This window comes from Oncorhynchus mykiss, chromosome 21 (genome assembly GCF_057628025.1).
Source record: "Oncorhynchus mykiss isolate SJ-2025 chromosome 21, ASM5762802v1, whole genome shotgun sequence".
In the NCBI taxonomy this organism is placed as follows: Eukaryota; Metazoa; Chordata; class Actinopteri; order Salmoniformes; family Salmonidae; genus Oncorhynchus; species Oncorhynchus mykiss.
This window is the reverse complement of record NC_143042.1, coordinates 57707501-57733016: the sequence shown is the minus strand read 5'-3', so window position 1 is coordinate 57733016 and position 25516 is coordinate 57707501. Positions and strand designations below refer to the sequence as shown.

The 25516-nt window shown below is 45.7% G+C and overlaps 1 protein-coding gene across 3 annotated transcripts in view; it reads right to left on the bottom strand.

Moving 5' to 3' along the window:
* The window catches only part of corin (corin, serine peptidase), a 105985-nt gene that overhangs the window by 48522 nt on the left and 31947 nt on the right, over positions 1 to 25516 (bottom strand). For all 3 annotated transcript variants that reach the window (XM_036958423.2, XM_090214952.1, XM_090214953.1), the window contains exons 4-7: positions 23941 to 24154; positions 18228 to 18493; positions 15917 to 16030; positions 287 to 394 (exon numbers count right to left, since the gene is read on the bottom strand). In XM_036958423.2, the coding sequence (XP_036814318.2) occupies positions 287 to 394; positions 15917 to 16030; positions 18228 to 18493; positions 23941 to 24154 (702 nt within the window). The remainder of the gene's footprint in view (positions 1 to 286; positions 395 to 15916; positions 16031 to 18227; positions 18494 to 23940; positions 24155 to 25516) is intronic.

Genomic DNA, 25516 nt, shown 5'->3' with positions numbered 1-25516 from the left:
TTAATGTGCATTCATGTGTGTTTGTCCCTTAGTGTGTATTCTGTGTATGTGTGTATACTGTGTGTGTGTGTGTGTATTGTGTGTGTGTATGTGTGAATTCTGTGTGTGTGTGTGTACTCTGTGTGTGTATGTGTGAATTCTGTGTGTGTGTGTGTATTCTGTGTGTGTATGTGTGTATTCTGTGTGTGTGTATTCTGTGTGTGTGTGTGTGTATTCTGTGTGTCTGTGTATTCTGTGTGTCTGTGTATATTCTGTGTGTGTATATTATGTGTGTCTGTGTTCTCACCACAGCTGTGTTCGTCGCTGAGATCTCCACAGTCATCGTATCCATCACACACCATAGACGGGGACACACAGCGTCCCGTCCCGCACCTAAACTCCTCTTCTCCACACACTGGGAGGAGGTTGGGGGGGGTGGGGGGGGGGGGGGGGGAGACCACGTTATGTTGGATTGACCAGTGATTGATTCAGCTGTTTCTCTCCCTTTTCCTGTGAAGCATCCAGAAATTATATGGGGGGAGGGAGTGTTGTTGAATGATGCCCGGGGGGGAGTGTTGTTGAATGATGCCCTGGGGGGGGGGGGGGGGGGGGAGTGTTGTTGAATGATGCCCGGGGGGAGGGAGTGTTGTTTGAAGTAACGTCTTCGCTGTTGTAATATCTCAAACGGATGTGGAAGTTTCATCGCTACGGATTCCAACTTTAAGGACAATAAAGCCTCTACAAACATGAGAACATTCTCTCTCCTCCCTTCCTGTCCTCTCGTCGTCCACAACATTCCAAGGATCCCTCCCTACACCCTCTCCAGTCATCCACAACATTCCAAGGATCCCTCCCTACACCCTCATTAGGTGGCTTTGACGACCAGTTGCCACACACACAAAACACACACACAGAAAAACACACACACACACACACCAAACATGTACACATCAGACACACACACACACACAGAACACACAAATGAGCATGAACGTGCACACCAAACATTTACAAGTAACATATGAAGTGGATATATATAATGTATAGGTTATTGTCAGTGGTGGCTGGTGGCTTTAAAACGGAAGATGGGCTAGAGAGGTTGCGGTGACCATATTACCGCCGCAGCGGCAGGAATGACTGCAGTAAAATCCCATATGACCGTTGAATCATGGGAGTCTCCTCTTACGTACTCTGGACATGTTAGTAGTACCCAACTCGCTAAAGACCTTCAGGTCCTAATGGCCTGGTACTCAGGGGCTCTATTGTCCCTCCATCAGGTCCTAATGGCCTGGTACTCAGGGCTCTCTTGTCCCTCCATCAGGTCCTAATGGCCTGGTACTCAGGGGCTCTATTGTCCCTCCATCAGGTCCTAATGGCCTGGTACTCAGGGGCTCTATTGTCCCTCCATCAGGTCCTAATGGCCTGGTACTCAGGGGCTCTATTGTCCCTCCATCAGGTCCTAATGGCCTGGTACTCAGGGCTCTCTTCTCCCTCCATCAGGTCCTAATGGCCTGGTACTCAGGGCTCTATTGTCCCTCCATCAGGTCCTCATGGCCTGGTACTCAGGGGCTCTATTGTCCCTCCATCAGGTCCTAATGGCCTGGTACTCAGGGGCTCTATTGTCCCTCCATCAGGTCCTAATGGCCTGGTACTCAGGGGCTCTATTGTCCCTCCATCAGGTCCTCATGGCCTGGTACTCAGGGGCTCTCTTGTCCCTCCATCAGGTCCTAATGGCCTGGTACTCAGGGGCTCTATTGTCCCTCCATCAGGTCCTCATGGCCTGGTACTCAGGGGCTCTATTGTCCCTCCATCAGGTCCTAATGGCCTGGTACTCAGGGGCTCTATTGTCCCTCCATCAGGTCCTAATGGCCTGTTACTCAGTGGCTCTATTGTCCCTCCATCAGGTCCTAACGGCCTGGTACTCAGGGGCTCTATTGTCCCTCCATCAGGTCCTAACGGCCTGGTACTCAGGGGCTCTATTGTCCCTCCATCAGGTCCTAATGGCCTGGTACTCAGGGCTCTCTTGTCCCTCCATCAGGTCCTAATGGGCTGGTACCCAGGGCTCTATTGTCACTCTCTTCACATTGACCAATTTGAAGAAAGAAGTTCCACAACAGGCTGAAAATGAGTGGATATATATATATATATATATATACTGTATATACCGTGCATTTGGAAAGTATTCAGAACCCTCATCAATCTACACACAGTACCCCATAATGACATCACAACACCCCATAATGACATCACAACACCCCATAATGACATCACAACACCCCATAATGACATCACAATACCCCATAATGACAAAGCGAAAGGCACACACCTCTCTATATGTCCCACAGTTGACCAGTGGATGTCAGAGCAAAAACCAAGCCATGAGGTCAAAGGAATTGTCTGTAGAGCTCCGAGACAGGATTCTGTCGAGGCAAAGCTATGGAGAAGGGTACAAACATTTCTGCAGAATTGAAGGTCCCCAAGAACACAGGGGCCTCCATCATTCTTAAATGGAAGAAGTCTGGAACCACCAAGACTCTTCCTAGAGCTGGCCGCCCGGTCAAACTGAGCAATCGCGGGAGAAGGGCCTTGGTCAGGGAGGTGACCAAAAACCCAAATGTCACTCTGACAGAGCTCCAGAGTTCCTCTGTGGAGATGAGAGAATCTTCCAGAAGGACAACTATCACTGCAGCACTCCGCCAATCAGGCCTTTGTGGTAGAGTGGCCAGACAGAAGCCACTCCTCAGTGCACGACAGCCCGCTTGGAGTTTGCCAAAAGGCACCTACAGTGGTTCTTCCTGCAAAAGTTGCTTCATACTGCAGCAGAATTCCATGGCACGTTATTTCATTGTCAGCCATTGTTGCCAATAAATTCAGGGAAAACAACAACATTTTGATCTGATTACGCACTTAAAATCACTGTCTCTATTCAATTATTGTTTGTATTATTTTTTGTCTATTTCTCTGTGCGTTGATTGGCGGGGAAAAACAGGTCTAGGTAGGCTACACTGCTTTTATAACGTCAACAGACGTTCACAACAATTTGCTTGATGGATGAAATGTCGCTCCCCAAAAGTATCAAGGAGGTTGGATAATGAAAATCTAAGTTTCAGAGAAGAATGTACAGAGAGATATGCGCTCATCTCTCTATCTTTTCCCAATGCCAAGCCAGTGTGTCATGTTCGCAATGAAAATATCACTAATTGCAAATAATTCTCAGACTATTTATGGATCTAAGCATAGAACAACTTTCAGTGGCCCGTACCGGTACAGAGTCAATGTGCTGGGACACCGGAGAGTTGAGGTAATATGTACATGTAGGTAGAGTTATTAAAGTGACTATGCATAGATGACAACAGAGGGTAGCAGTGGTGTGGAGAGGGGAGGGGGGGGCAATGCAAATAGTCTGGGTAGCAATTCGACTAGATGTTCAGGAGTTTTATGGCTTGGGGGTAGAAGCTGTTTAGAAGCCTCTTGGACCTAGACTTGGTGCTCCGGTACCGCTTGCCGTGCGGTAGCAGAGAGAACAGTCTATGACTAAGGTGGCTGGAGTCTTTGACAATTTTTGGGGCCTTCCTCTGACACCGCCTGGTATAGAGGTCCTGGATGGCAGGAAGCTTGGCCCCAGTGATGTACTGGGCCGTACGCACTACCCTCTACCCTCTGTAGTGACTTGGAGGCCAAGCAGAATGATCGGTCGGGAGGCCAAGCAGTTGCCATACCAGGCGGTGATGCAACCGGTAGCTGTAGAACCTTTTGAGGATCAGGGGACCCATGCCAAATCTTTTCAGTCTCCTGAGGGGGAATAGGTTTTGTCGTGCCCTCTTCACAACTGTCTTGTTGTGCTTGGACCATGTTAGTTTGTTGGTGATGTGGGCACCAAGGAACTTGAAGCTCTCAACCTGCTCTACTACAGCCCCGTCGATGAGAATGGGGGCGTGCTCAGTCCTCTTTTTCCTGTAGTCCACGATCATCTCCTTAGTCTTGGTTACGTTGAGGGAGAGGTTGTTGTCCTGGCACCACACGGCCAGGTCTCTGACCTCCTCCCTATAGGCTGTCTCGTCGATGTCGGTGATCAGGCCTACCAGTGTTGTGTTTAGAGTAATTACTTGTATAGGTCTCCTGATTTAAACCTGATCGAACTTGTTTGGTATCAACTGAAAACATTAATCCGTAACTCTGCCAAGATGAACTGGTCCAGATGTTTTGGCTTGAGATTACAATACAACAATGCAACAAATACATTGATAATCTCAGCAAGGTTTTAGTCGTGGTCGTGGAGCTGGGGAAGTGCAACTAAAATGTAGTTTAAATAAACATTTGCAATAAATTTGTGTCTCATTATTTTATTAAATGAAAGGATAAAGATGCTGACGGCCCACCCAGATGACGATGGGCCAATTGTGCGCCGTCCTATGGGACCAATCATAGCCGGTTGTGATACAGCCTGGATTTGAACCAGGGTGTCTGTAGTGAATGGGACTTCCAATCATGGCTGGATGTGCTAAAGCCTGGATTCGAACCAGGGACTGTAGTGATACCTTCCTCTTGCACTGATATGCAGTGCCTTAGACCGCTGTGCCACTCGGGAGCCATGACCAATATTACCAATATATATTTATTTTTTCTCAGAACATTAACCATGTTTGTTCTCTTGTTTTGTGCTGTTGTGTAGTTTTGACCCAAAGATTAGTCTGACAAACACATAAATGTGGGTCCCGCAACCCCAGGCATGGATCAAAGCTGAAGATGTTGATAAAGAACTGTTAGGGACAAATGGGGGGATTTTCACACGGACAGCAGCGGGGCTATGAAGAGTTCCGTGTCAATTCATAAACCATGTGCCATGGAATCTCTTCCCAACTATTTAGCAATCTGTATGGCTCTCTGACATTTTGCGGTTGCATGAGGTCTCGAGTTAGAAATGTAACACTTTAGAGTACTTAAGCATCAAATACATTGCAAATGGGGAGTTTTTCACACCTACAGTAGCCGGACTATGAAGAGTCTATTGTTCTGCTAATAGGACACATTGTTGGCCTGATGGGCTACACCTGCTACAGTACTACCTACACCTTCTACAGTACTACCTACACCTGCTACAGTACTACCTACACCTGCTACAGTACTACCTACACCTTCTACAGTACTACCTGCTACAGTACTACCTACACCTGCTACAGTACTACCTACACCTGCTACAGTACTACCTACACCTGCTACAGTACTACACCTGCTACAGAACTACACCTGCTACAGTACTACCTACATCTTCTACAGTACTACACCTGCTACAGAACTACACCTTCTACAGTACTACCTACATCTTCTACAGTACTACCTGCTACAGTACTACACCTGCTACAGTACTACCTACATCTTCTACAGTACTACCTGCTACAGTACTACACCTGCTACAGTACTACCTACATCTTCTACAGTACTACCTGCTACAGTACTACACCTGCTACAGTACTACACCTGCTACAGTACTACCTACACCTTCTATAGTACTACACCTGCTACAGAACTACACCTGCTACAGTACTACACCTTCTACAGTACTACAGTACTACACCTTCTACAGTACTACACCTGCTACAGTACTACACCTTCTACAGTACTACACCTGCTACAGTACTACACCTTCTACAGTACTACACCTGCTACAGTACTACAGTACTACACCTGCTACAGTACTACGGTACTACACCTGATACAGTACTACAGTACTACACCTGCTACAGTACTACAGTACTACACCTGCTACACCTGCTACAGTACTACACCTGCTACAGTACTACACCTGCTACAATACTACACTTTCTACAGTACTACACCTTCTACAGTACTACACCGGCTACAGTACTACATTACTACACCTGCGACAGTACTACAGTACTACACCTGCTACAATACTACACCTGCTAAAGTACTACACCTGCTACAGTACTACAGTACTACACCTGCTACAGTACTACACCTGCTACAGTACTACACCTGCTACAGTACTACACCTGCTACAGTACTACAGTACTACACCTTCTACAGTACTACACCTGCTACAGTACTACACCTGCTACAGTACTACCTACACCTTCTACAGTACTACACCTGCTACAGTACTACACCTGCTACAGTACTACACCTGCTACAGTACTACACCTGCTACAGTACTACACCTACTACAGTACTACACCTGCTACAGTACTACACCTTCTACAGTACTACACCTTCTACAGTACTACCTACACCTTCTACAGTACTACACCTGCTACAGTACTACACCTTCTACAGTACTACACCTGCTACAGTACTACACCTGCTACAGTACTACACCTTCTACAGTACTACACCTGCTACAGTACTACACCTGCTACAGTACTACACCTGCTACAGTACTACCTACACCTTCTACAGTACTATACCTGCTACAGTACTACACCTTCTACAGTACTACACCTGCTACAGTACTACACCTGCTACAGTACTACACCTTCTACAGTACTACACCTGCTACAGTACTACAGTACTACACCTGCTACAGTACTACGGTACTACACCTGATACAGTACTACAGTACTACACCTGCTACAGTACTACAGTACTACACCTGCTACAGTACTACAGTACTACACCTGCTACACCTGCTACAGTACTACACCTGCTACAGTACTACACCTGCTACAATACTACACTTTCTACAGTACTACACCTGCTACAGTACTACACCTTCTACAGTACTACACCGGCTACAGTACTACACCTGCTACAGTACTACAGTACTACACCTGCTACAGTACTACACCTGCTACAGTACTACAGTACTACACCTGCTACAGTACTACAGTACTACACCTGCTACAGTACAACACCTTCTACAGTACTACACCTGCTACAGTACTACAGTACTACACCTGCGACAGTACTACAGTACTACACCTGCTACAGTACTACACCTGCTACAGTACTACACCTGCTACAGTACACTTGTGAAAACCTCATGAATGAAATGAAACACTTAACCAAACTACAAAAACAACAAACCGAACGTGAAGCTATATAACACTAGTGCAGACACAGGCAACTACACATAGACATAGATAATAACCCACCAAATACCCAACGAAGATGGCTGCCTAAATATGGTTCCCAATCAGAGACAACGATACACACCTGCCTCTAATTGAGAACCAATCTAGGCAACCATAGACATATATAAACACCTAGATGGTCAACAACCCCAAAAACCTACAAACCCCCTAGACAGTACTAAAACACATACATCACCCATGTCACACCCTGACCTAACCAAAACAATAAAGAAAACAAAGAATACTCAGGTCAGGGCGTGACAATAGGACTTGAACCCGATCGGAAATCTCTGGTGAGACCTGAAAATAGCTGTGCAGCAACGCTCCCCATCCAACCTGACAGAGCTTGAGAGGATCTGCAGAGAAGAATGGGAGAAACTCCCCAAATAGAGGTGTGCCAAGGTTGTAGCATCATACCGAAGAAGACTCGAGGCTGTAATCGCTGCCAAAGGTGCTTCAACAAAGTACTGTGTAAAGGGTCTGAATACTTATGTAAATGTGATATTTCCGTTTTTTTTATTTTTATACATTTGCAAAAATGTTGTGTATAACCCATGGTTTCCATGACGACATTCTATTCATTCTACACAGCAATTAGTAAGAGAACAGAGAGGCTGAGATTAGTTGTAGTGTGGAGCAGGGTCCCTGGAGTAAAGTTCCCACTAGGTACAGATCTAGGATCAACTTCTCCTCCCACTAACCTGAAACAACAGTGTGGAGGGGATGCTAAACTGGCTAAACTGGCTAAACTGACGGTCGGTCGGTCGTTCGGAGGGAAGGACGGAGAGAGAGAGAGACACACACACAAACACAGAGAGAGAGAGAGACACACACACACACATAAACAGAGAGAGAGAGACACACACACACACATAAACAGAGAGAGAGAGACACACACACACACATAAACAGAGAGAGAGAGACACACACACATAAACAGAGAGAGAGAGACACACACACATAAACAGAGAGAGAGAGAGAGAGAGAGAGAGAGAGACAGACAGACAGACAGACACAGACAGAGACACAGACAGAGACACAGACACAGACACAGACACAGAGAGAGAGACACAACCATCTTTTACAACCATCTAAAAACAAGTGACTCCAAATCATTCCATCACACAGTTCTACAAAGTCAAGAGATGAAACAAGAGAAGAGTCCCCTGAGCCAGCTGGTTCTGAGGCTCAGTTCACCAACCCAAACCAACCCCATAGAGCCTCAGGACAGGACTCAGCCAGCTGGTTCTGAGGCTCAGTTCACCAACCCAAACCAACCCCATAGAGCCTCAGGACAGGACTCAGCCAGCTGGTTCTGAGGCTCAGTTCACCAACCCAAACCAACCCCATAGAGCCTCAGGACAGGACTCAGCCAGCTGGTTCTGAGGATCAGTTCACCAACCCAAACCAACCCCATAGAGCCTCAGGACAGGACTCAGCCAGCTGGTTCTGAGGCTCAGTTCACCAACCCAAACCAACCCCATAGAGCCTCAGGACAGGACTCAGCCAGCTGGTTCTGAGGCTCAGTTCACCAACCCAAACCAACCCCATAGAGCCTCAGGACAGGACTCAGCCAGCTGGTTCTGAGGCTCAGTTCACCAACCCAAACCAACCCCATAGAGCCTCAGGACAGGACTCAGCCAGCTGGTTCTGAGGCTCAGTTCACCAACCCAAACCAACCCCATAGAGCCTCAGGACAGCACTCAGCCAGCTGGTTCTGAGGCTCAGTTCACCAACCCAAACCAACCCCATAGAGCCTCAGGACAGGACTCAGCCAGCTGGTTCTGAGGCTCAGTTCACCAACCCAAACCAACCCCATAGAGCCTCAGGACAGCACTCAGAAAATCTGGCCCAACCAAATCATCACAAAACAAAAATAAAAATATATCACCTACTGGAAAGACACCACAACACATCTAAGTAAACTTCAATGCTATTTGGCTCTAAACAGACAGTTTAGAGACAGTCTAAACAGTACATGGTGGCAGACTATCTGACCACTGTGACTGATAGAAAACTGAGGAAAACATTGACTAGGTACAGACTCAGTGAGCACAGTCTGGCTAAAGAGACCGGTCATCACAGACAAACCTGGCTGCCCAGAGAGGACAGGCTAGCTATAGAGACCGGTCGTCACAGACCAACCTGGCTGCCCAGAGAGGACAGTCTGGCTATAGAGACCGGTCGTCACAGACAAACCTGGCTGCCCAGAGAGGACAGTCTGGCTATAGAGACCGGTCGTCACAGACAAACCTGGCTGCCCAGAGAGGACAGTCTGGCTATAGAGACCGGTCGTCACAGACAAACCTGGCTGCCCAGAGAGGACAGTCTGGCTATAGAGACCGGTCGTCACAGACAAACTTGGCTGCCCAGAGAGGACAGTCTGGCTATAGAGACCGGTCGTCACAGACAAACCTGGCTGCCCAGTGAGCACAGTCTGGCTATAGAGACCGGTCATCACAGACAAACCTGGCTGCCCAGAGAGGACAGGCTAGCTATAGAGACCGGTCATCACAGACAAACCTGGCTGCCCAGAGAGGACAGGCTAGCTATAGAGACCGGTCGACACAGGACAAACCTGGCTGCCCAGAGAGGACAGTCTGGCTATAGAGACCGGTCGTCACAGACAAACCTGGCTGCCCAGTGAGCACAGTCTGGCTATAGAGACCGGTCATCACAGACAAACCTGGCTGCCCAGAGAGGACAGGCTAGCTATAGAGACCGGTCGTCACAGACCAACCTGGCTGCCCAGAGAGGACAGTCTGGCTATAGAGACCGGTCGTCACAGACAAACCTGGCTGCCCAGAGAGGACAGTCTGGCTATAGAGACCGGTCGTCACAGACAAACCTGGCTGCCCAGAGAGGACAGTCTGGCTATAGAGACCGGTCGTAACAGACAAACCTGGCTGCCCAGAGAGGACAGTCTGGCTATAGAGACCGGTCGACACAGGACAAACCTGGCTGCCCAGAGAGGACAGTCTGGCTATAGAGACCGGTCGTCACAGACAAACCTGGCTGCCCAGAGAGGACAGTCTGGCTATAGAGACCGTTCGTCACAGACAAACCTGGCTGCCCAGAGAGGACAGTCTGGCTATAGAGACCGGTCGACACAGGACAAACCTGGCTGCCCTGAGAGGACAGTCTGGCTATAGAGACCGGTCATCACAGACAAACCTGGCTGCCCAGAGAGGACAGTCTGGCTATAGAGACCGGTCATCACAGACTAACCTGGCTGCCCAGAGAGGACAGTCTGGCTATAGAGACCGGTCGTCACAGACAAACCTGGCTGCCCAGAGAGGACAGTCTGGCTATAGAGACCGGTCGTCACAGACAAACCTGGCTGCCCAGAGAGGACAGTCTGGCTATAGAGACCGGTCGACACAGGACAAACCTGGCTGCCTAGAGAGGACAGTCTGGCTATAGAGACCGGTCGTCACAGACAAACCTGGCTGCCCAGAGAGGACAGTCTGGTTATAGAGACCGGTCGACACAGGACAAACCTGGCTGCCCAGAGAGGACAGTCTGGCTATAGAGACCGGTCGTCACAGACAAACCTGGCTGCCCAGAGAGGACAGTCTGGCTATAGAGACCGGTCGTCACAGACAAACCTGGCTGCCCAGAGAGGACAGTCTGTGCTCACTCTGCTCCAGGGGAGAGGTAGAGACAGAGCTGCATTTCCTATTACACTGTGACAAAAGAGAGAGAGAGAGAGAGAGAGAGAGAGAGAGAGAGAGAGAGAAAGAGAGCGACACAGAGAGAGACACAGAGAGAGAGAGCACGAGAGAGAGAGAAACAGAGAGAGAAACAGAGAGAGAGCACGAGAGAGAAAGACACAGAGAGAGTGAGAGAGAGAGAGAGAGAAACAGAGAGAGAGAAACAGAGAGAGAGAGAAACAGAGAGAGAGAGAAACAGAGAGAGAGAGAAACAGAGAGAGAGAGACAGAGAGAGAAAAAGAGAGAGAGAGAAAGAGAGAGAGAGAAACAGAGAGAGAAACAGAGAGAGAAACAGAGAGAGAGAAACAGAGAGAGAAACAGAGAGAGAAACAGAGAGAGAGAAACAGAGAGAGAAACAGAGAGAGAAAAACAGAGAGAGAGAAACAGAGAAAGAGAAACAGAGACACATAGAGAGAGACAGCAGGGTGTGTGTATTCTGTGTTTGTGTTTCAGACCCTCATGTTTGACTTCTCACACATTCATCAAGGGTGGTATTTACTGTGTGTGTGTGTGTGTGTGTGTGTGTGTGTGTGTGTGTGTGTGTGTGTGTGTGTGTGTGTGTGTGTGTGTGTGTGTGTGTGTGTGTTTGTATGCAGCATGTGTTCGGCTGGCAGGGTAACAGAGACAGTGTCGGAACGTGGACCGGCATTTGACATTTAAGGCCCTGAAAACAAGAAAACACTCTCCCTGAATGTGGACCAATCAACAACCTCAGAGCAGTAGCCACGACAACAGGACACCTACTAACTATCTATCTTTCTATCTATCTAAACGCTAGTAAAACCAAATGCATGCTTTTCAACCGTTCGCTGCCTGCACCCGCACGCCCGACTAGCATCACCACCCTGGATGGTTCCGACCTAGAATATGTGGACATCTATCAGTACCTAGGTGTCTGGCTAGACTGTAAACTCTCCTTCCAGACTCATATCAAACATCTCCAATCTAAAATCAAATCTAGAATCGGCTTTCTATTCCGCAACAAAGCCTCCTTCACTCACGCCGCCAAACATACCCTAGTAAAACTGACTATCCTACCGATCCTCGACTTCGGCGATGTCATCTACAAAATAGCTTCCAACACTCTATTCAGCAAACTGGATGCAGTTTATCACAGTGCCATCCGTTTTGTTACTAAATCACCTTATACCACCCACCACTGCGACCTGTATGCTCTAGTCGGCTGGCCCTCGCTACATATTCGTCGCCAGACCCACTGGCTCCAGGTCATCTACAAGTCCATGCTAGGTAAAGCTCCGCCTTATCTCAGTTCACTGGTCACGATGGCAACACCCACCCGTAGCACGTGCTCCAGCAGGTGTTTCTCACTGATCATCCCTAAAGCCAACACCTCATTTGGCCGCCTTTCGTTCCAGTTCTCTACTGCCTGTGACTGGAACAAATTGCAAAAATCGCTGAAGTTGGAGACTTTTATTTCCCTCACCAACTTTAAACATCTGCTATCTGAGCAGCTAACCGATCGCTGCAGCTGTACATAGTCTATTGGTAAATAGCCCACCCAATTTTACCTATCTCATCCCCATACTGTTTATATTAATTTACTTTTCTGCTCGTTTGCACACCAATATCTCTACCTGTACATGACCATCTGATCATTTATCACTCCAGTGTTAATCTGCAAAATTGTAATTATTCACCTACCTCCTCATGCCTTTTGCACACAATGGTATATATAATTTTTTTCTACTGTGTTACTGACTGTTAATTGTTTACTCCATGTGTAACTCGGTGTTGTCTGTTCACACTGCTATGCTTCATCTTGGCCAGGTCACAGTTGCAAATGAGAACTTGTTCTCAACTAGCCTACCTAGTTAAATAAAAAATAAAAAATCTATCTATCTACCTACCAACAACAGGAGAGACCAGGGTGTGTTCTACTATCTACCAACAACAGGAGAGACCAGGGTGTGTTCTACTATCTACCAACAACAGGAGAGACCAGGGTGTGTTCTACTATCTACCAACAATAGGAGAGACCAGGGTGTATTCTACTATCTACCAACAATAGGAGAGACCAGGGTGTGTTCTACTATCTACCAACAACAGGAGAGACCAGGGTGTGTTCTGCTATCTACCAACAACAGGAGAAACCAGGGTGTGTTCTGCTATCTACCAACAACAGGAGAGACCAGGGTGTGTTCTACTATCTACCAACAATAGGAGAGACCAGGGTGTGTTCTACTATCTACCAACAACAGGAGAGACCAGGGTGTGTTCTACTATCTACCAACAACAGGAGAGACCAGGGTGTGTTCTGCTATCTACCAACAACAGGAGAGACCAGGGTGTGTTCTACTATCTACCAACAACAGGAGAGGGTGTGCTTCTACACCTGCATTGCTTGCTGTTTGGGGTTTTAGGCTGGGTTTCTGTACAGCACTTTGAGATATCAGCTGATGTACGAAGGGCTATATAAATACATTTGATTTGATTTTGATTTGAGAGACCAGGGTGTGTTCTACTATCTACAGGAGAGACCAGGGTGTGTTCTACTATCTACAGGAGAGACCAGGGTGTGTTCTACTATCTACAGGAGAGACCAGGGTGTGTTCTACTATCTACAGGAGAGACCAGGGTGTGTTCTACTATCTACAGGAGCGACCAGGGTGTGATCTACTATCTACAGGAGAGACCAGGGTGTGTTCTACTATCTACCAACAACAGGAGAGACCAGAGTGTGTTCTACTATCTACCAACAACAGGAGAGACCAGGGTGTGTTCTACTATCTACCAACAACAGGAGAGACCAGGGTGTGTTCTACTATCTACCAACAACAGGAGAGACCAGGGTGTGTTCTACTATCTACCAACAACAGGAGAGACCAGGGTGTGTTCTACTATCTACCAACAACAGGAGAGACCAGGGTGTGTTCTGCTATCTACCAACAACAGGAGAGACCAGGGTGTGTTCTGCTATCTACAGGAGAGACCAGGGTGTGATCTACTATCTACAGGGGATACCAGGGTGTGTTCTACTATCTACAGGAGAGACCAGGGTGTGTTCTACTATCTACAGGAGAGACCAGGGTGCGTTCTACTATCTACAGGAGAGACCAGGGTGTGTTCTACTATCTACAGGAGAGACCAGGGTGTGTTCTACTATCTACAGGTGAGACCAGGGTGCGTTCTACTATCTACAGGAGAGACCAGGGTGCGTTCTACTATCTACAGGAGAGACCAGGGTGTGTTCTACTATCTACAGGAGAGACCAGGGTGTGTTATACTATCTACAGGAGAGACCAGGGTGTGTTCTACTATCTACAGGAGAGACCAGGGTGTGTTCTACTATCTACAGGAGAGACCAGGGTGTGTTCTACTATCTACAGGAGAGACCAGGGTGTGTTCTACTATCTACAGGAGAGACCAGGGTGTGATCTACTATCTACAGGAGAGACCAGGGTGTGTTCTACTATCTACAGGAGAGACCAGGGTGTGTTATACTATCTACAGGAGAGACCAGGGTGTGTTATACTATCTACAGGAGAGACCAGGGTGTGATCTACTATCTACAGGAGAGACCAGGGTGTGTTATACTATCTACAGGAGAGACCAGGGTGTGTTATACTATCTACAGGAGAGACCAGGGTGTGTTCTACTATCTACAGGAGAGACCAGGGTGTGTTCTACTATCTACAGGAGAGACCAGGGTGTGATCTACTATCTACAGGAGAGACCAGGGTGTGTTATACTATCTACAGGAGAGACCAGGGTGTGTTATACTATCTACAGGAGAGACCAGGGTGTGTTATACTATCTACAGGAGAGACCAGGGTGTGTTCTACTATCTACAGGAGAGACCAGGGTGTGTTCTACTATCTACAGGAGAGACCAGGGTGTGATCTACTATCTACAGGAGAGACCAGGGTGTGTTATACTATCTACAGGAGAGACCAGGGTGTGTTCTACTATCTACAGGAGAGACCAGGGTGTGTTCTACTATCTACAGGAGAGACCAGGGTGTGTTCTACTATCTACAGGAGAGACCAGGGTGTGTTCTACTATCTACAGGAGAGACCAGGGTGTGATCTACTATCTACAGGAGAGACCAGGGTGTGTTCTACTATCTACAGGAGAGACCAGGGTGTGTTCTACTATCTACAGGAGAGACCAGGGTGTGTTCTACTATCTACAGGAGAGACCAGGGTGTGTTCTACTATCTACAGGAGAGACCAGGGTGTGTTCTACTATCTACAGGAGAGACCAGGGTGTGTTCTACTATCTACAGGAGAGACCAGGGTGTGTTCTACTATCTACAGGAGAGACCAGGGTGTGATCTACTATCTACAGGAGAGACCAGGGTGTGTTCTACTATCTACAGGAGAGACCAGGGTGTGTTCTACTATCTACAGGAGAGACCAGGGTGTGTTCTACTATCTACAGGAGAGACCAGGGTGTGTTATACTATCTACAGGAGACCAGGGTGTGATCTACTATCTACAGGAGAGACCAGGGTGTGTTCTACTATCTACAGGAGAGACCAGGGTGTGTTATACTATCTACAGGAGACCAGGGTGTGATCTACTATCTACAGGAGAGACCAGGGTGTGTTCTACTATCTACAGGAGAGACCAGGGTGTGTTCTACTATCTACAGGAGAGACCAGGGTGTGTTCTACTATCTACAGGAGAGACCATGGTGTGTTCTACTATCTACAGGAGAGACCAGGGTGTGTTCTACTATCTACCAACAACAGGAGAGACCAGGGTGTGTTCTACTATCTACAGGAGAGACCAGGGTGTGATCTACTATCTACAGGAGAGACCAGGGTGTGTTCTACTATCTACAGGAGAGACCAGGGTGTGTTCTACTATCTACAGGAGAGACCAGGGTGTGTTCTACTATCTACAGGAGAGACCAGGGTGTGTTCTACTATCTACAGGAGAGACCAGGGTGTGTTCTACTATCTACAGGAGAGACCAGGGTGTGTTCTACTATCTACAGGAGAGACCAGGGTGTGATCTACTATCTACAGGAGAGACCAGGGTGTGTTCTACTATCTACAGGAGAGACCAGGGTGTGTTCTACTATCTACAGGAGAGACCAGGGTGTGTTCTACTATCTACAGGAGAGACCAGGGTGTGTGCGTCTGTCCATCGGTGCTTGTATACTTACCGCACTCTGCCTCATCACTCCAGTCATCACAGTCATTATATCCGTTACAAACAAGTTTCCTGGGGATACATAGTCCAGTCACACACAGGAAGTGGTCGTGTCCTCCACAGACAGCTGCAGAACAGACCAACAAAACGACAGTTAGCACTAAATACACACACAGGAAGTGGTATATATAGTGTGTATATATAGTGTGCATATAAAGTCTAGTTAGTGTGTATCGATAGTCTAGTGAGTGTGTATAGTGTGTATAGAGTGTATATAGTGCTAATATAGTGTGTATATATAGTCTAGTGATTGTGTATAGAGTGTATATAGTGTTAATATATTGTGTATATATATTCTAGTGATTGTGTATAGAGTGTATATAGTGTTAATATATTGTGTATATATATTCTAGTGATTGTGTATATAATGTGTATATGTAGTCTATTGAGTATGTATACAGTGTGTATATAGTGTATATCCAGTGTATATATAGTTTGTATATAGTGTGTATATATAGTCTAATGAGTGTGTATAAAGGGTGCAGAGTGTGTGTATATAGTGTGTATATAGTGTATATAGTGTGTATATAGTGTGTATATAGTGTATATAGTGTGTATATGGTGTGTATATAGTGGGTATATAGTGATATAGTGTGTATATAGTGTGTATATAGTGATATAGTGTGTATATAGTGTGTATATAGTGTGTATATAGTGGGTATATAGTGTGTATATAGTGGGTATATAGTGATATAGTGTGTATATAGTGGGTATATAGTGATATAGTGTGTATATAGTGGGTATATAGTGACAGTGTGTATATAGTGATATAGTGTGTATACAGTGTGTATATAGTGATATAGTGTGTATATAGTGGGTATATAGTGATATAGTGTGTATATAGTGGGTATATAGTGATATAGTGTGTATATAGTGGGTATATAGTGATATAGCGTGTATATAGTGATACAGTGGGTATATAGTGTGTATATAGTGTGTATATAGTGTATATATAGTGGGTATATAGTGATATATATTGTGTATATAGTGGGTATATAGTTATATAGTGTGTATATAGGGGGTATATAGTGATACAGTGTGTATATAGTGGGTATATAGTGATATAGTGTGTATATAGTGTGTATATAGTGGGTATATAGTGATATAGTGTGTATATAGTGGGTATATAGTGGGTATATAGTGTGTATATAGTGATATAGTGTGTATAAAGTGTTTATATAGTGGGTATATAGTAATATAGTGTGTATATAGTGGGTATATAGTGGGTATATAGTGTGTATATAGTGATATAGTGTGTATAAAGTGTTTATATAGTGGGTATATAGTGATATAGTGTGTATAAAGTGTTTATATAGTGGGTATATAGTGATATAGTGTGTATATAGTGTGATATAGGGTGTAGAGGGTATATATATAGTGGGTAGTGTGTGTCTATAGTGTGTCTATAGTGTGTAGAGTGTGTCTATAGTGTGTATATAGTGTGTAGAGTTTGTATATAGTGTGTATATAGTGTGTATATAATGTGTTGAGTGTGTATATAGTGTGAATATAGTGTGCATATAGTGTGTTGAGTGTGTATATAGTGTGTATATAGTGTGTCGAGTGTGTCTATAGTGTGTGTATAGTGCGTATATAGTGTGTATATAGTGTGTATATAGTGTGTATATAGTGTGTATAGTGTGTATATAGTGTGTATAGTGCGTATAGTGTGCATATAGTGTGTATAGTGTATATATAGTGTGTATAGAGTGTATATAGTGTGTATAGTGTGTATAGTGTATATAGTGTGTATAGTGTATATATAGTGTGTATTTAGTGTGTATAGTGTGTATAGTGTGTATATAGTGTGTATATAGTGTGTATAGTGTGTATATAGTGTGTATAGCGTGTATAGTGTGTATATAGTGTGTATATAGTGTGTGTATAGTGTGTATATAGTGTATATAGTGTGTATAGTGTGTATATAGTGTATATAGTGTGTATAGTGTGTATATAGTGTGTATATAGTGTGTGTATAGTGTGTATATAGTGTGTATATAGTGTGTATATAGTGTATATAGTGTATAGAGTGTGTGTATAGAGTGTGTATATAGTGTGTATATAGTGTGTATATAGTGTGTATATAGTGTGTATATAGTGCGTATATAGTGTGTATAGAGTGTGTATATAGTGTGTATATAGTGTGTATATAGTGCGTATATAGTGTGTATATAGTGTGTATATAGTGCGTATATAGTGTGTATATAGTGCGTATATAGTGTGTATATAGTGTGTCTACAGTGAACAAGCATGTTCTGACTCACATGGTTTGCCTTTGACCTGTCTGGGAGAGTAGCAGCTGGAAGGGATGGAGTTGGGGCTGAGGAGTGCGGAGTTAACCCCTGTACCTGGGCTGACCCCCGACTCGGCTTGCATTGCCATGGACGACAACCCTGGCAACCCGGAAGTGTTGTTGGTGAACTGGGAGCATCGCAGGAAGTCAGGCCATGATGCATTGAACAGCTGGAGGACAGGTCCACAGCCCTCTCTGGCCGACTCACAGAACGACTGACAGGGTAGGACGACACGTCTAGAGAGGGAGAGAGAGAATAGAAAAAGAGAAAAGGAGAGAGAAATGTATCAGCTGCAGTACTATATCCTTACAAAAGATGGCGTTGACTTCACAGGACGTCCTAAGGAGTTATTTTTAATAACAAACCCAACGCATTTTAATTGAATTGAATTCATTTTGGGTAAGAGACATATACAACAAATTGTACAATGTGGACCCAGAGGATATCACTTAAATGATCGTGCCCCAGGTCACATTGACATGGTCTATAACCAACACAGTTACAATAGCAGAGCTAGTGATATGTCTGGTAAAATCCCAAGAGTCAACAGTCCTGCGAGGAGCAGGTTTTTCTATACAGGCGTTAGTCTGTGGAATAGCCTCCCCTCTGTGATCAAGCAAAGACAAGGTAGCAGGTGAAGCAGGTGAAGGTTTTAATTTGGACAAAGACGTCTAAGTGAGGGCGACAACTCCGTTACCCCTTGTGCCCCCTACTGCTGGTCAGATGTATTTATTTGTATAATAGGTATGATCTGCCATGAATAGATCGGTTTTTAGATTGGAATGTGAATTTAATGGTTCGGGAGAAGTGCAGTGAATTTGACACTTTTGTCAATTTAAATTAATGTATTTACAGGAAACCCAGAGCTGCCCATTGACGTGAACCTTTCAGACGTGCTAAATGCTTTTTACGATAGCTTTGAAGCAAACAACACTGAAGCATGCATGACAGCACCAGCTGTTCTGGACGTCTGTGTGATAACACTTTCGGTAGCCGATGTGAGCAAGACTTTTAAACAGGTCAACATTCACAAAGCCACAGACAGATTACTAGGAGGTGTACTCAAAGCATGTGTCGGACCAACTGGCAAGTGTCTCCACTGACATATTCAACCTCTCCCTGACCCAGCTGCGACAGAGCCTGGACTCGAACCAGGATCTCTAGTGGCACAGACCACTGCGCCACTCGGGAGGCCCATAACAGCAAACTCAATGATGGTGTTGGAGTCGTGCCTGGCCATGCAGTCATGGGTGAACAGGGAGTACAGGGGGGAACTGAGCATGCACCCCTGAGGGGCCCCAGTGTTGAGGATCAGCGTGGCAGTTGTGTTGTTACGTACCCTTACCACCTGGGGGCGGCCCGTCAGGAAGTCCAGGATCCATTTGCAGAGGGAGGTGTTTAGTCCCAGGGTCCTTAGCTTATTGATGAGCTTTGAGGGCACTATTGTGTTGAACACTGAGCTGTGTAGTCAATGAATAGCATTCTCACATAGGTGTTCCTTTTGTCCAGGTGGGAAAGGGCAGTGTGGAGTGCAATAGAGATTGTGCAATAGAGACTGTGGATCTGTTGGGGCGGTAAGCAAATTGGAGTGGGTCTAGGGTTTCTGGGATAATGGTGATGATGTGAGCCATGACCAGCATTTCAAAGTACTTCATGGCTACAGATGTGAGTGCTACGCGTCGGTAGTCATTTAAGCAGGATACCTTGATGTTATTGGGCACATGGTGGTCTGCTTGAAACATGTTATTGCAGACTTGGTCAGGGACGGGTTGAAAATGTCAGTGAAGATACTTGCCAGTTGGCAGTGCATGCTCGGAGTACACATCCTGGTAATCATTCTGCGCCTCTGGCCTTGAGAATGTTGACCTGTTTAAAGGCCTTGCTCGCATCGGCTACGGAAAGAGTGATCACACAGTTGTCCGGAACAGTTGGTGCTCTCATACATGCTTCAGTGTTGCTTGCCTCGAAGCATGCATAATTTAGCTCGTCTGTTAGGCTCGTTTCACTGGGCAGCTCATGGCTGTGCTTCACTTTATAGTTCATAATAGTTTGCAAGTTCTGAAACATCCGACGAGCATCAGAGCCGGTGTAGTAGGATTCAATCTTAGTCCTGTATTGATGCTTTGCCTGTTTGATGGTTCGTCTGAGGGCATAGCGGGATTTCTTATAAGCGTCCGGGAGAGTCCCACTCCGTGGGGATGTTCCGCTCAGTGCGGATGTTGCCTGTAATCCATGGCTTCTGGTTGGGGTATGTACGTAAGGTCACTGTGGGGACGACATCCTCAATGCACTTATTGATGACGCCAGTGACTGACGTGGTGTACTCCTCAATGCCATTGGATGAATCCCGGAACATATTCCAGTCTGTGCTAGTAGAACATTACTGTAGCTGAGCATCCGCATCATCTGACCACTTTTTTATTGACCGAGTCACTGGTGCTTCCTGCTTTAGTTTTTGCTTGTAAGCAGGAATGACATGACATGATATAGTCTAGGACTACTGTTGATACTGTATTATAGACTGAATAATAACATGATATAGTCTAGGACTACTGTTGATACTGTATTATAGGACTGAATAATAACATGATATAGTCTAGGACTACTGTTGATACTTTATTATAGGACTGAATAATAACATGATATAGTCTAGGACTACTGTTGATACTGTATTATAGGACTGAATAATAACATGATATAGTCTAGGACTACTGTTGATACTGTATTATAGACTGAATAATAACATGATATAGTCTAGGACTACTGTTGATACTGTATTATAGGACTGAATAATAACATGATATAGTCTAGGACTACTGTTGATACTGTATTATAGGACTGAATAATAACATGATATAGTCTAGGACTACTGTTGATACTGTATTATAGGACTGAATAATAACATGATATAGTCTAGGACTACTGTTGATACTGTATTATAGGACTGAATAATAACATGATATAGTCTAGGACTACTGTATTATAGGACTGAATAATAACATGATATAGTCTAGGACTACTGTTGATACTGTATTATAGGACTGAATAATAACATGATATGTTCGGAGGAGAGGGTCTTTGGTAACAGTTCTTTGGGGATGGATACAAGCTGAATGGAGTATTGCTTTGTGAATTATGCAAAAGCCTCAACCAGTAGAGCATTTAGAAAGCTGTTATGGACAGGCTGATTGGCTAATGCATGGCCAGGATAAGGAAGGCAGCACGCTGTTGAACCAGCTGTCATTAGAGCAGGGGAAACGTAGCCTACTGTAATGGATTTTTGTTGTTGTTGTTATCAAACCAAACCGAAAACAAGCATACAGAAAAATAACTTGATATCACTGGACCACGCCATCTCCCAGTCCATCTCTATGGAGGGGTGTCATCTCCCAGCCCATCTCTATGGAGGGGTGCCATCTCCCAGTCCATCTCTATGGAGGGGTGCCATCTCCCAGTCCATCTCTATGGAGGGGTGCCATCTCTCAGTCCATCTCTATGGAGGGGTGCCATCTCCCAGTCCATCTCTATGGAGGGGTGCCATCTCCCAGTCCATCTCTATGGAGGGGTGCCATCTCTCAGTCCATCTCTATGGAGGGGTGTCATCTCCCAGTCCATCTCTATGGAGGGGTGCCATCTCCCAGTCCATCTCTATGGAGGGGTGTCATCTCCTAGTCCATCTCTATGGAGGGGTTTCATCTCCCAGTCCATCTCTATGGAGGGGTGTCATCTCCTAGTCCATCTCTATGGAGGGGTTTCATCTCCCAGTCCATCTCCATGTGGGGTTTCATCTCCCAGTCCATCTCTATGGAGGGGTGTCATCTCCCAGTCCATCTCTATGGAGGGGTGTCATCTCCCAGTCCATCTCTATGGAGGGGTGTCATCTCCCAGTCCATCTCTATGGAGGGGTGTCATCTCCCAGTCCATCTCTATGGAGGGGTGTCATCTCCCAGTCATCTCCACCCCAATAGAGGTGGTGGCTGAAATACCGTAGATAAAGGGCTTGTCTCCACACTGGTTTGTTCCTCCCCAACATGATCTGTTAATATTTGTTAATCTGATAATCTGTTAATAATATTAACAGATCATATCTACGGCAACAAAACATCATTCAGAGGAGGGCTTCTACTTGGTATGTAACCAAATGAAAAAAACAAATACGAGCTTAACGGGCACAAATAAAAACCTGTTCTATGTGAGTTATGATGTGAGTTATGGGTACTGTGCCTCATGACAGGTTGCTGCTGCAGTCAAAACCAACTGATAACAGTTTTCGGTTGGCCTTAAACATACTGAAATTGGGATTTGGCACGTTTTTTTAAGGACACACCTCAGATATTGCCACACATCCCACCTCAGTGAAAGCTCATATAAGACAGGTGAATTACCAATCCTGGCGCGACGAATTGGAAATAAAAAAAGCGCCTGCAGGTCGAAATGGCAGAGGAGCATTTGACAAATGCACTGGCTTAAGACCAGCCAAAATTGACCCCATAGAATGATATAAAAAGGGACATAAAGAATGACTTAGGGCCCAATTCAGACTTAGGAAATGTACGCCTTTTCCTCTGCAATTCTCAGTCATTGGTGCTGAATAGATGCAATAAAACCGCTGAAAACCCTCCCACTTGCTGGCCAACAGATTTTCTCGTGGAGTTTTGATTCAATATGGTTTTCAGCACATTGATTTAAAGCCCTTTTAAATTCGGTGTACATTTAATAAGAGTTTTCTGGACAGACTCACTAGAATATACAATATGCAGAGAAATGTTCAGAATATTAGGGATCGATGACAGGAAGCACACATATTTGTCTCCTGTTCAGCACCAATTGGTAGATTTTTTTAAACACTCCGATGTACGTTATATATAGATTATTACGAAAAGTATTTATGAACAATAAAAAAAGACTGGTTTGGAAAAAGAGACTTTACACAACAAATATATTGTCAAATAAAACATGTAAAAGTGGTTTGATTCTGAAAGTTGCCAAATTCATTCGTTCATCTTTTCAGGAAACTCTGTGCCGAGTCAGGAGTCGCTACTTCACACGCCAATTCAACGTTATGGCCATGATTGGCTGAGATACTGAGTGGGCTGGACATGCAGAGATATAAGTTTGGTTGGGTTAACATATAGAACGTTTCTGTCTATAATGTGAGCTGGTGAGTACATGAAGGTAATCCTGTCTAATGCTACTTTTTAAAGATATCACGTAGTAGAACTGCATCAGTGTTGCTCTACACTTGCTGGAGGACCGAGTTTTTAAATCAGTGGAATTAGAGTATGATAGCTAAAGAGATGGAAAAAACACCTGTCTCAGGATTACATCTTCAAACTAGAGGGCAACCATGGCATCCGGAACAGAGAGAAGTGTCCAACCATGATGTAAACGGGTAAGATAGACTAGCAAGCGACATTTTCAGATATTACACGTTTCAAATTTTGACAGTCATTTTCATTTCAGTTAAAGTGCACTGTTAGCTAGCTAGAGGGGTAATAATAATATGAATAGAGAGGGGTAATAATAATATGAATGGAGAGGAGGAGAGGGGGAGAGGGGTAATAATAATATGAATGGAGGGGAGGAGAGGGGTAATAATAATATGAATAGAGAGGGGGAGAGGGGTAATAAATAGTAATTTAGGAGAAGTAACAGCACTGTACCAACACACACACTCCCCTACCTGGGTTGTCCGTGGCGTGGAGTGATGCATTCTGGTAGAGCAAGCGTGCAGCCGAACAACATGATGTGTCTGTAGCAGCCGAGCCGGTGTAAATAGGAAAAAAACTTGAGAAACATGTCAACCTCCGAGGCCCTCACCACCGCTAGCCCTGGTGACTGAGACGTCTGGTTATAGGGAAGCATGGTGCACTGGGCTTCTGAGATCAGGACACAGTCTGTAGGGGGGAGAGAGAGGGGGAGAGAGAGACATTGGGAGAGAGAGGAGAGAGAGACATGGGGAGAGAGAGGAGAGGGGGAGAGAGAGGGGGAGAGAGAGGGGGGAGAGAGAGAGAGACATGGGGAGAGAGAGGAGAGAGAGACACGGGGAGAGAGAGGAGAGAGAGACATGGGGAGAGAGACATGGGGAGAGAGAGACATGGGGAGAGAGAGGAGAGACAGACATGGGGAGAGAGAGATGGGGAGAGAGAGACATGGGGAGAGAGAGACATGGGGAGAGAGAGGAGAGATAGACATGGGGAGAGAGAGATGGGGAGAGAGAGACATGGGGAGAGAGAGGAGAGACAGACATGGGGAGAGAGAGGAGAGAGAGACATGGGGAGAGAGAGGAGAGAGATACATGGGGAAAGAGAGAAAGGGGTAGAGAGAGAGAGAGAGAGAGAGAGAGAGAGAGAGAGAGGGGGGGGGGGGAGAAAAGGAGGGGAAAGAGGTGGAAAGAAATGTTAGAGCATAATAATGATAATTGATAACCGTTGATAATAACCGGTCATTTATCAGATGTTTAGACCCAAAGAGACTTCCAGCTATGTAGTTTCACTGGCCAGTCATGTAGTATGGGAGGCTATGTGCTCACTGCCCAGTCATGGAGTATGGGAGGCTATGTAGTTTCACTGGCCAGTCATGGAGTATGGGAGGCTATGTGCTCACTGCCCAGTCATGTAGTATGGGAGGCTATGTGCTCACTGCCCAGTCATGTAGTATGGGAGGCTATGTGCTCACTGCCCAGTCATGGAGTATGGGAGGCTATGTGCTCACTGCCCAGTCATGTAGTTTGGGAGGCTATGTAGTTTCACTGGCCAGTCATGGAGTATGGGAGGCTATGTGCTCACTGCCCAGTCATGGAGTATGGGAGGCTATGTAGTTTCACTGCCCAGTCATGGAGTATGGGAGGCTATGTGCTCACTGCCCAGTCATGTAGTATGGGAGGCTATGTGCTCACTGCCCAGTCATGTAGTTTGGGAGGCTATGTGCTCACTGCCCAGTCATGTAGTATGGGAGGCTATGTGCTCACTGCCCAGTCATGTAGTATGGGAGGCTATGTGCTCACTGCCCAGTCATGTAGTATGGGAGGCTATGTGCTCACTGCCCAGTCATGTAGTTTGGGAGGCTATGTGCTCACTGCCCAGTCATGGAGTATGGGAGGCTATGTGCTCACTGCCCAGTCATGTAGTATGGGAGGCTATGTGCTCACTGCCCAGTCATGTAGTATGGGAGGCTATGTGCTCACTGCCCAGTCATGTAGTATGGGAGGCTATGTGCTCACTGCCCAGTCATGTAGTATGGGAGGCTATGTGCTCACT